Source organism: Myotis myotis, unplaced genomic scaffold (genome assembly GCF_014108235.1).
Source record: "Myotis myotis isolate mMyoMyo1 unplaced genomic scaffold, mMyoMyo1.p scaffold_m19_p_5, whole genome shotgun sequence".
In the NCBI taxonomy this organism is placed as follows: Eukaryota; Metazoa; Chordata; class Mammalia; order Chiroptera; family Vespertilionidae; genus Myotis; species Myotis myotis.
Genome location: NW_023416357.1, coordinates 29,857,961 through 29,870,123, shown reverse-complemented (window position 1 = coordinate 29,870,123; position 12,163 = coordinate 29,857,961). Strand labels below are relative to the sequence as shown.

General features: G+C 50.3%; 1 protein-coding gene across 1 annotated transcript in view; it reads left to right on the top strand.

Moving 5' to 3' along the window:
• PLEKHG4B (pleckstrin homology and RhoGEF domain containing G4B) overlaps positions 1 to 12,163 on the top strand; it is a 78,806-nt gene that overhangs the window by 34,242 nt on the left and 32,401 nt on the right. The window contains exons 3-5 of the mRNA XM_036310697.1: positions 4,150 to 5,269; positions 9,428 to 9,607; positions 10,143 to 10,266. Of these exons, the coding sequence (XP_036166590.1) occupies positions 4,150 to 5,269; positions 9,428 to 9,607; positions 10,143 to 10,266 (1,424 nt within the window). The remainder of the gene's footprint in view (positions 1 to 4,149; positions 5,270 to 9,427; positions 9,608 to 10,142; positions 10,267 to 12,163) is intronic.

The following is a 12,163-nucleotide window of genomic DNA, read 5'->3' as shown; positions in this document are numbered from 1 at the left end:
AACTGTGAAGAGCCTCTGAGGCTGAGGGAGGGCACCAGGAGAAAGAAACCTCAAAGGGGGTCCCCTCCCTAGCTCCCACCAGGATGGGTGTGTGAATGTGCATTTATATATGTAAAGCAAAAATTAAACGTTTAGAGATGTATGACCATTCTTATGAGTGATAATCTGCTTTAACAAGCCAACTACCCGTCCTGATCACTCAGAGCTGAGGGAATTTAGAACACACAGTCGACGCTAAAATCATCGGTGAGGGCCTTGCGCATCATACATCTCACACCCTGAGTCCAAAACAAACCCCTCAGCCAAACCCTTCCCTGATTCCTGACTCACGAATTGTGAGCCAAATAGCGTTTTTAAGCCACTAAATTTGGGGATAGTTGGTTATACTAGGGATAGTAATAGGTCAAATTGCTACATAGCAAAGAAAATGAATGAACTGCAGCTGTGTCTAACAGTATCGACAATTAACAAGTAAGTCGGAGAAAGACAGACTGTGTGACTCCATTTCTGTAAAGTTCAGATACATGCATAACAAGTATTTATTGTCGGAGTCAACATGTGGCAAATACAAAGAAAAGGAGGGGACTAATAAAGAAGTTTGGGAAAGTGCCTGCCTCTGACAGGTCACAGGCATATGCAGGAGACCTCAATGATGATGGCAACATTCTTTTCCTTAGACCGCTGTATCGTGATATTTTATATCTTCTATAATGAAAGCGTTCTTTTGTGTCTCTCTTCATACTTAATTTAAAAACTTTTAAACAATTGCTTATTGCTGAAAGCAGATAACTTTCTCACAAAGATGGGGAAATGCCTGCCTCTCCCACAAGACCTAGGAGACGTAGCTCACACAGGACGGATCTTTGCGCCCCGTCGGAAAGGAGTGTGGGAGCCCCGTGTGGTGTGGGAGGTTCTCACTGGACTGGAGACTGACAGGGGACCTGTGGCTGGAGCACCAAATGTCAGGCTCCTCCCCTTGGCAGGGCAGCCCAGCTCCTGCTCCTGTGGGGCCAGTTTTCTCCGCCTCCACCTTGGAGCTTCCTGTCTATGGCCCTTTGGGTGGTGGGAGCAAACCCAGGATGTGGACAGTGGAGTTGAATTCATACCAGGAGGGGAATCAGCAGGACTGGGGTGTGAGGGTTGCATGGTCATGGGCCACCAAGGGGCAGTCCACCCCGGCCCTGCTCAGCCCCTCCAGAAAGGAGTCACCTCGGTTGGCCTTGGACCCTCTGATTCTGGAACTTTCTGTCATGAAGAACATTCCTGGGGCTCAAAACACTGACCCCAGCTGCACACCTTTAGGCCACACCTCAGGTTGAATTTCTCTCTCTGATGGCCGCTGGGTTCCCTTCACTGCCAGGCTGGAAATCTCACCATTGCTGACTGAGGGGCCGGGCAGTGTCCTGTGTCTTCATGTCCAGTGGTGGGAGATCACTGGTCACTCAGCAAGGCGCGGGCCCACATCTGCAGCTACCCACACCAGTGGTCACTGGCTCGCCCCAGGGGCCTGGAGGTAACCATACTCTCTGATCTGCTCTGAGGCCTCAGATTCCACAGGAGCATCTGAAATCTGGGCTGGGCTCCAAGCCCAGAGATGTTTGTGGTATTTTTACCTGTCAGAGCAAAGTTCGGGGGAGCTGGGATCCAGCAGTGCAGTGATCTGTGTGAGGAATTTCTAGTGGCTCAGGAAATGCTGATGAAATCATGTTACATGTGAAATCAAGATGCGCAGCTATACTTGTGATGTCATCTCAACCATTAAAAATGCCCAGAAAAAGTAATGAAGTGAAGCACGTTAATGTCCACAATGCTGACCTGGGGGTTGGTCTTGGGATTATTTTATTCTTTCTTTTCTTCTGGATTCTCCAGTGTGCAATGCACAGTATTCTTTTTTCAATGTGAAAATCTTAATTTTTAATCAAATGTGGCCACAGGTGTGAGGGCGGTTGGCGGGTGCCCGGTTAATGCCAGCGGCACCTGCATCAGAAGCGCCCTGTGCTGCCCTCCTCACAGGCCGTCCACCTCCGCTCCTCGTCCAGACCGTCCGCTCCTCCTTTCTGTGTAACATGCATGGCACAGCGAGCTCATAAGTCAGCAGGGACATATCTAATGAGACCTTCACGCTTAAGAACACACTGGTGTGTTTGAGATATAATTTTCAAAGTAAACTCCAGATATATGAAATATTAAATATTTTTTAAACCTGAACCCTTAGAAAAACTAAATAAAATGTGAAAGGCAAATTTTGGTAAGATACGCAGTTCTAAGTTTTAAGGCAATAGAAGATATCACCAAAAAACTCAAGAAATGAAACTTGCATAGAATTTAAACTTCTATAGAGAGGAAAAGAACTTAACTAAACCATGAAGCAAATGAACTGGGAGGAATATGTGTAGCAGTAGATAGATTACAGAAACATTTGCTAATGGGAAGGGCAGAAAATTGTTAAAAATTTTTAAAAACCCACGGTACCTCATAAGGCAAAAACAAGACAACAATTGGAGCAAAAATACATATAGAATATTTACAGGAAACAAACATCAAAAAAGGGTTGACTTCACTGTCACATATATGTGAATTAAAGCAACAGCATTCCACAGTATACACACCAATTTAGAGAATGATTTTTTTTTAAAAAAAATATTTTTTTTTACTGATTTCAAAGAAGAAGGGAGAGAGAGACAGATAGAAACATCAATGATGAGAGATAATCATTGATTGGTTGCCTCCTGCACACCTGTCTCCGGAGTTCGAGCCTGCAACCTGGGCATGTGCCCTGACTGGGAATCGAAACGTGACTTCCTGGTTCATAGATCAACACTCAACCACTGAGCCACACCTGCCAGGCTAGATAATGATCTCATGGCAGAGCCTCATGCTGCTGAATGATGGCAAACCTGTTACAGCGCCACTGCTGACAGTGTGTCTCCTTTGAGGGCAAATTGGTCAAAGTGGAAAGAATCATACAAGATGTTCATAACCTTTGATCCTGGAATACTAATCCAAGAAACGTATCCTAAAACAATCATTTACAGGAAAAAGACACTGTATCATGTAATTGTTCTTTGCATTTATTGTTTAAATAGAAAAAGAAGCATCGTAGATTTATGAAAACAGAGGAACAGTTAAGTAGCCATCAAGATGGTAACTGAGAGTGACATAGAGAAATGTTTGCTAAGGTGACTGCAGATGAGAACGTCAGATTACATCTACGCTATTGTTACAGTTTAGAAAAGTTATTTCCTATGTGAATAAGGGCAAAGAAAAGTTTAAAATCTCTTGAGATCTATTGGGTTGAGATTTTTCTTTTTCTTTTCTCTATTGTAATAACGTGTATGCGGTAAGGCAGTGCTGGGATGGGGAAAAGTAAGTTGCAAAGCACAATATTTTGGAACTAAACTCTGACTGTGGAATGTGGTTTCATGTTAGAACATGTACCTGAAGCTACTGACAAGTCAGGGTCCCACCCCTTGTTCCCTAGCTGCTGGACACTCCCATGCCCCATGCAGACGTAGCCCATGTTTGTGTCTCGTCTGTCCGGAAGCTGAAACCTTTTCTAGATCAAGTTCTTTTCAAGAGTGCTTAAGAACTCTCCTGGTAACCGACAGCTTGCTGTAGGCTTCATTGACTCCTTAATAAGTAAGAACCGCCCATTCCATTATGTGGGAGTTGGAGGCCGATATGGTGTCGTGTGCAGGTCCCACATTTTCTCACTGTGCCTCCCTCCCTGTGATTCTAGAGGCCATGCTCTTTGCAGGAGGGGGCGGGGTGCTCATGGGCGCCCAGAAGCCTCTGGAGTTTAGACAGAGGGTGGGGGTTGGGGAGCGAGGGTATGGAAGTCCAAGTGGGACCACCCTAGGAGTCACTTCCTGCAGGGTCCCCTGAGCTCGGCTGCATGAGACTGTGCTTGGGTGGCTTCCTTCCTCCTGTCCTGTTGCCCACCTCCCCCAGCCTCCCAGAAGGCGCTGTAAAAGTGAGGTTTTGACTGACTTCACTGAATCGGAAAGAACCCCCCTGTTTTCAGCCCTGATGATTTATTTGGGGTTCTGGGGTAGAAGGGGGGCACTGGTCACTCTCCTTGCTGCATGGAGACCAGGGGTCCTGACAGGCTCCATGCCAGCCGCTAATCTCCCTCCCCTTCTTGTCCAGGCCAGGTACACAGGCCTCATCTTCTTCCACGAAGGCTGGCCACTGTGCATCCACGGGAAGGTGGTGGTGCAGCTGGCGTCCCTGCGCGGAGTCAGGCTCAGGCCCGGGGACTTCTACCTGCAGGTCACATCGGTGGGGAAGCAGTCAGCCAGGCTGGTCTTAAAATGCCTCTCTCGGCTGGGACGAGGCTCAGAGGAAGTTGCTGTGCCTGAGGCCATGTATGGCTGTGTCTTCACAGGAGAGTTCCTGGACCGGGTGAACAGGGAACGCAACAGTGTCCTCTTGAAAAACTGCTTGCTGACCTCAGGCTCTGCTGTCTACCGCACCCCATGGAGCAACGTCACAGTCCCTGTGTTTGTACCCATCAGCGGAAGAGTCCTGCCCCACTGCTCCAGCCATCCCGGGCCTGAGCGGCCACCCAGCAGTGCCTCTGAGGCCCCGGCCCCAGCACCAGCCATGGCCAGCAACACTCCGACCCTGCCTCACTGCGGGGGGCACAAGGACAGTGACCAGCCCAGCCACCTTCCTTCCCTGAGAAGAGCTGAGTGCAAAAGCCCCGGGACCCTGCCCGGGAGCTCTGATGTCAGCCCGTGGGAGCCCCGTGCCAGCCCTGAAGGACCAGGAGAGAGACTGGACCCCATGGACAAGAAGGATGGCCCCCAGGCTCTCACCTCCCCCGAGGACGCAGGCAGCCTGAGCTCCAGCAGGCAGACGCCTGGGGCTCCTGCCGCTGTGGAGGCCAGACGCTGGTTCAGGAATTCCTACATGGAGGCCCTGCAGAACCCCATGCCCCTGGGCTCCAGCTCCGAGGAGGAGTCCCTCGTGGATGATGCCTGCAGCACCCAGAGCAAGAGGGCCACGCCAGGGTCCAGCCAGCCCCAGAAAGAAACCCCCAGCCCCCAGGGAGAACGCCAGGGGATCCGGAGACGACAGAGCTGTCCCAGAGCCGCTGGGAGGACCCTTCCCAGGAGGTCTCAGTCCTGGGACCGATCCCTCAAGAGCTACCGAGGTGATGCCCCACATTCGGCCAGCACCGGACCTAGAGGTCACCTAGGAGGACAAGCTGTGGGAACCAGAGACTTGGGCTGCAGCCACCCCTCTGGCTGCACCAAGGAGGAAGGTAAACGCTCTTCTCCCCTCCCCCACTATCCCCTTTCTTCCTCATTTCCTCCCCTCCCCTCGGCTCCCTGTCTCATTTAGTTTGGTCACTTGGCTGAGTAGAAAGAAGCCTGTCTCCACATCCTATTGACTGTTGAAAATAATGCTCACAGGTGTTCCTTTCCTGTGGCTGCTACACCAAGTACCATAAATATGCTGTCTTAGGATACAGAAATTCATCCCTTCACAGCCTGGAGGCCAGAAGTCTGGCTTCACAGAGCCACAGGCTCTAAGTGAGGGTCCTTTCTGCTTTTTCTGCTGCTGGGGGTCCAGGCTTTCCTGGGCTTGTGGGCGCACACCTGGCTCTTCTCCCTGTCCGTCTGTCCATGCCTCAAACGACTCTCTCCTTTCTCGTATGAGGACACTTGTCGTTGGATTTAGGACCCACCCTAAACTTTATGGATTCACATCTGCAAAGACCCTCTTCCAAATACGGTCACATTCACAGGTTCTGGGAGTGGAAACATCCTTTTGTGGTCACCATACACCCCAACGTTGTATTAATACTTGTCCGTGTAGGTAAATCAGGCGTAATGTTCATTTTTTAATGGCACCGGGTTGATGACTTTATGCTCCTTCATTACACTCACTTGAAGGCCCTCAGTAAGTTTCTGAGCATCCATTCTTAGAGAACTTTTCCTTGGGCTCTGGAGGGAAAATAATTATATAGAGGAGCGAGTGAGGCGCATAAAGAAAGGTAAGGAAAGAATGGCAACCTATTTATAAGTCAAATATTTTCTTTCGTTCTTTCTTTCTTCCTCCCTTTCTTTCTTTCTCTCTTTCTTTGTATAATGTTCTATGGAGAACAAAAACAATGACGTTGGAAAGAAGCAAAAAATATAAACATGCCGTAGGCCTCAGCAGGTTTAGTGCTAGCAGCCCCATCCAATAAATACAGTAATGCGTGTAAGGGCCCCTCGCTGGTCTCCCCACCTGGCCTCCCAGCTGGCCCAGTGTGGGGGCTCCGATCTTGTTTGCCTCGAGGGCTTTTGGGGTCCTCACAGTGCTGGGTGGGACTGTCTGCCACACCCGTACAGGGCCGCTCCAGAAATTAGGCTGTGTGCTCCTGCCGGGAATTCTGACAGGATTCGGATAGCATGGCACACACACTGGCTTACTACAGAGTTTTAGAGTACGATTATTTACTTAGGGCTGACACAGAAAACATTCTATTGCCTCTCTGCAATTCAATTAAAATTAAATTAAAATGAAGCAGTAACTCCCTGACCTTTGTTTCTAGGTCCTAGCCTGTCCTTTATTGTCCATTTCCTTTCCCATTCATATTGGACAGAAAACACACACATTTCCCCACACACACTGGGTGACACTATGAAAACTCCTGTCTGCAGCAGAGCCGCAATAGGAGACAGAGCTTATGTTTTCACCCCAAGTGTCCACGTAAAACGTAATCACGTAAGTTTCTCCCCTCGGACAAATGCTGGCTGTGCAGATGCTTCTGTGGACCTCCAGGCACAGCGTCACTGACAGTGTTGTCGCGAGGGTCACAGACATTCGACGACAAACAGATGATATCACACAGTGACAAAGGCGGCAGGTTTAGCTTAAACAACCCAGCACTGCCGAGCAGAAACGGGGCCAGTAGACTCCCTGGGTGTAGAGTAGCACATCTAAGAAGATTCAAGTCTCATGATCAGAAATGTGGTATTCTCAAGTATAATCATTTCTCTCAGGCCTAGTGGGTGTCATCTACTCACTATCCAGAGACTCCCTGTGAGGTAACACGAGGGCGGCCTGGGGGACCTGACCTCGGAGTTTACTGCCTGGAGACAGTGCCCCTTCCCTACTAACTCCACTTCCTCTCCCTCCTCACTGATGAAGCAGAACCCACCTGTGTGGTGTCCAACATCCAGGAAGGAAGGAAGACACTGAATAAGTGGAGGCTGCTTCTACCCATGAGGAGGTGGACAGTGGTACCAAAGGTCTGGTCAGAGGGCCAGGACCATTCATTACCCAACCAGTGACCAGTGGACCAGTGGTACCTGCTTCCCCTTCACACCCTGCTGTCCCAGAAGTCAAGTCTGCGGTGCGGTCCCAGACACCGTGTGCTCATTAACATGGGAAAATGCCTCAGCTGGAACCCCTTGCTGACGCCTCAGTTAAACAAGTGACATTTAGCACATTCACTCTTCTGTAGCCACAGGCACCGCCTGCCCCTCCCCTGTCCAGCCTGCTCCTCCCCTGCTCCAGCTTGCTTCTCCCCTCCTCTGACTTGCTCCTCCCCTGTCCAGCCTGCTCCTCCCCTGCTGTGGCTTGCTCCTCCTCTCCTCTGACTTGTTCCTCCTCTGTTCCAGCCTGTTTCTCCCCTGTTCCAGCTTGCTTCTCCCCTCCTCTGGCTTGCTCCTCCCCTGTCCAGCCTGCTCCTCCCCTGCTGTGGCTTGCTCCTCCTCTCCTCTGACTTGTTCCTCCTCTGTTCCAGCCTGTTTCTCCCCTGTTCCAGCCTGCTTCTCCCCTCCTCTGGCTTGCTCCTCCTCTGCTCTGGTTTGCTTCAGCTCCTGAGACTTTACTTTGTCTCCTCTTTAAACATAAAATTAATATAATTTAGCATTTCAGAATTTATTTAAGAATATTATACTCAGATCATTCATTGTTTATTCAACCAGTGGTAACTGAACAACTGTTTCTCATTAGCCACATGTGGGCCCTCCCCTCCCCTCCCCTCCCCTCCCCTCCCCTCCCCTCCCCTCCCTTCCCTTCCCTTCCCTTCCCTTCCCTTTTAATATTATAGCCCCTACCTCAGACCTCTCCTCCCACTGTCTCGTGGGGCAAGCCGAATGCAGGACAAGCTTACACAAATGACCATCTCAACTAGGATGATGTCTAATGAGAAAAGGCTCACATGAAGGTGATGTCTGCTCCCCTTGTCCATGTGAGAAAGCTTGGGTTCGCTGCAGAATTGGTCTTGCCCTTGGCCAGTGATGTGTCCTAAAACATGTGAGCATACATGAAAAATTCACTCTCAAGGACACTGTGCGATTGGAGTCGATCAGCTAGTGGAGGGATAGACAAAACTGGTCCATCAGGCAGTGGAGTAAGACCCACACAGGAAAGAATGAGGCTCTGGCACAGGCAACGCCGTGGGTGAACCTCACAAACAATTCTGCTGACTGAGAGCAGCCAGGTAAGAGACCACATCGTGTTTGGGTCCATTGATATGAAGGGTCCAGAACAGGTAGATTTACAGACAGAAGGTAGACAGGCAGGTCCTGGAGCTGCGGTGGGAGAAGAGGTTTATCATAAATAGGCGTTTTTCAAGGGACAAAAATGTTCTAAAACTGATTTATGGTGATGGTTGCAGACTTGGTAAAGTGTCTCTGAATTGTACACACGTGAAGTGGATGGATTTTATGATATGTAAAATATATCTCAATAAAGCTTTTTTAAAACACTATGTACAAAGGAATGCTGTGGACTTCTCAGGCCTAGCTCTAGTGAGAAAGCTGTGCAGTTACATGATGTTAGCACTGAAGGAAGTTATGGACAAGGCTTAGGGACAGGAAAGCAAAGCCTGTACAGTGGGGCCTTGACTTACGAGTGTCCCGACTAACAAGTTTTTCGAGATATGAGCCGTCTCTCAGCCAATTTTTTGCTTTGAGTTGCGAGCTAAAATTCGGGTTACGAGCCAGCTTCAGATACCCCACCGCTAGCTGGCGCAGCGAACGTCACAGTGAACGCCACAATATCAGCCCAGCATCACATGTCTCACTCGTTCACTTCTTGATTTCACATATGAGTAATTTGAGTTACGAGCTCTGTCACGGAACAAATTAAACTCGTAAGTCAAGGCCCCACTGTATTACAAAATAAATGAGTATGACACCATCCAGCATAAAATGTTCCTCCCTGAGGTCTTCAGGCAGTGAGCACTCGCGGTGGAACGGAAATATTTCACTGTTCGTGTTTATCTATGCCCCGCTTCTCAGGAGCACACCTGTCCCAGATGGTGTGGCACGCCTGTAGTTCCACCAGCAATGGGGGAAGTTCTCATGGAAACCCACTGTTTCCACTCACGTTTTTATCCTCACGTTTGTAGCAAGCTGAGCATCTGCCTTCAAACCAGAGCAATTCTTCATCTGTGACCAGGTCTCTTTCTGTTGTCCAGGCGGTGTCCCCACAGGTGACTGCAGCTCCCGAGGACACGACCCCCGCAGGTCTCCTGACCTGCTTGCTGAGCTGCTGTGTTCCGAGGATGAGGGACAGCCCCCCAGCACAGGAGACCTGCCCAGGCAGGTGCTGGAGATCAACTCAGAGCTGCTGCAGTCTGGGGCCGTCACCCTCCCAGGTGAGCACGGCTGTCTTACTCTGTTTGGGCTGCTATAACAAATGCCACAGACTGGGTAGCTTCTAAAAACAGAAATTTATTTCACAAAGTCCAGAGGCTGAAAGTTAAAGATCAAGGTGCCAACATCAGGTTCTGGTTCATGGTCGGCCCCTTTTCACTCTATCCTCATGTGATGGGAGAGGCGGGGGAGCCTTGTGGGATCTCTTATAAGAGCACTAATCCCACTCACGAGGGCCCCACCCTCCCCATGGAAGCACATCCTAAAGGCCCACTTCCTAGCACCATCAAATCAGGCTTCAGGGTTAGAGCATGTGAATGTGGGGGAACACGGACACCCAGATGATAAAGTGGCCATCGCGCTCTCAGGTGCACATGGTCTTCACCTGCCCAGGTGGGGGCCAGGCTCTCCTCTCCTGGCCGATCTCACATCTAAGTCAATAACTGTTTGCAGACCCAAGCTCACTATTTCTCAAGCCTGAAGCCATGTGTGCCCCACTGGGGCTGCCCCCTTTCACAATGCCCTCTATTCCTGCAGGGACCCGAGACCGCCAGGGGAGAGCAGTAGTGCAGGTCTGCACAAGAGGCCCACTCTGGTCCAGCCAACATATGTCCAGTGCCGAGCTGACCCTCCTGCTGAAGTACCTCCATGGCATCCCCAGGTGGGACTGAGCCAGGTTTCCACCTTTCAGACCCCTTTGGGGACAAACCCATGCAAGTGTGCGTCCTCACGCAAGCGTTTTGGTCTGTCGCCTCCGGGACCCTTGTGACCTGGATAGCACACTCCCAACTGCCCCTCAGTGTCCTGCTGTCTGGCTGCTCTCTGCCCCACCCCATCTCCCATCTCCCCACTTCCCTCCCCCACACATAGTCCCTTCAGCTCCCCCTGACCTCTGCCCTCTGAACTGAGGCTCTGCCACACACTCAAGCCCTGAATTCTGTGTCGCTCTGCATTGGTCAGCATTCCTTACTTACATGTTTTATACTCCACCTCTTTCTAAAACATACTTGAAGTGGCCTTGGATAAAGATATCAACTGATATGAAGATAATATTTAGAATAAACGGGTGAAGAAATCATTCAAATGAGTAGATCCTGGTACTAGGAAGGAGGAAAGACCGATTCGTGCTAATGGAGCCTTACGTTCAGCGGGCAATGCCAAAGGCCAGAAAGAAGTGTGCCAGCTCCTCAAGAGAGACGCGCCCTCCTGACAGAACTCGCAGAGGACCAGGCCCCCTGGGTCCTTGGGAAGGTCACGGTGTAGAGCAGGTCTGCCTGGAAAGCAGCATGTTTGAGGCCTTCTCCGGGGCGGTGATTTCGGGTCTGTCTATGGACCAAGGACAGAGATGGGAGAGCTAGAGCCCAGGATGGTTCAAGTGCATTATTTAGCCCCCCCCTCCACCACCACCCGCCCCCCGCCTGATTTCATCAGATGCTGACACACTTTGGATAGTCCTCATAGCTGCCAGACCAAGAGTCCCCCGGGATGCCGGGTGGAAGCACCCCCAGAGGAGGATGGGCTCAGCCATAAGGGCACCGGCCCGTCTCCAAATCCTGGCTGAGCATGAAACAGGATGGTGACAGCTGCCTCAGAGGCCCGTTAGAGGCTTAGAAATAATCTCCCTGAAGTACCTGGGCTGAATCCAGAGTATCGTCTTCTACCACATCACATCACGGCAGCCACATAGCACACATCATGCGATGTGATCACATATGAGAACATGTCATGTGATGCACATGTGAGCTTGTGGGGCACATGTTATGTGGCACACGGCCATGTGATGTGAGAACCTGTTCCATGGCACGCTATCCCATCACATAATGTGAGCTCATGTGGGCACATCCCGGGGTGCATCATCACCTGTGATCTCATGTTCTTGGCAGTGTGTCGCTTTCTATTTTAATTGCTTCTGAAACAGCATAGGTAGGATCAGTGCAGGAACATTAAGGTAGAAAAAAGAATTAAAATATTCTCCCTAACCCTCCTTGCACAGAGCAGGTTCCCCATTATCTGCAGGGCACTAGTTTCGCTGCCTTTGGGGGAGACTGGGATTTCAAATTTTCCTTCAGCACAGATTCCAATATATATTGAAACTACACTGAAAAAGAGAACAGCTCACCTCTCACCTTAGTTTATTCCTTGTAAGCTTCAGGTAAACACCGCCAAAGCCTTCAGATAACGATGCTTTCTGTTAACAGAAGCTTCTTTAGTGCGAGCCGCAGTGGAGAGCTGTGCGCTTTGGGAGTGCCCGCCCTTCAGCATCCTTAGCCTCACAAAGCTGGTGAGCAGTGCTGGGTTCTCCATTTATAACGACGCATCTGTGAGTTGAGGCTGAGGGTGCGTATAGGGTCAGCAGGGCCAGGACTTGTACCTGGAAATTGAGCCCTCTGCTTTTTCTGCCTTAGCACCGCAAATTCAGGCAGCCCGCGTCTCCTCATCAGAGAAGGCATCCTCGCCAGCCCACGACGCTCTGGGAGAAAGCCTCTGTTAGGATCATTCCTAAAGCACCAGGACAAACTCGTTCTGGGGCCCCTGGTTTGGCTGGTTCTTTCCCTACA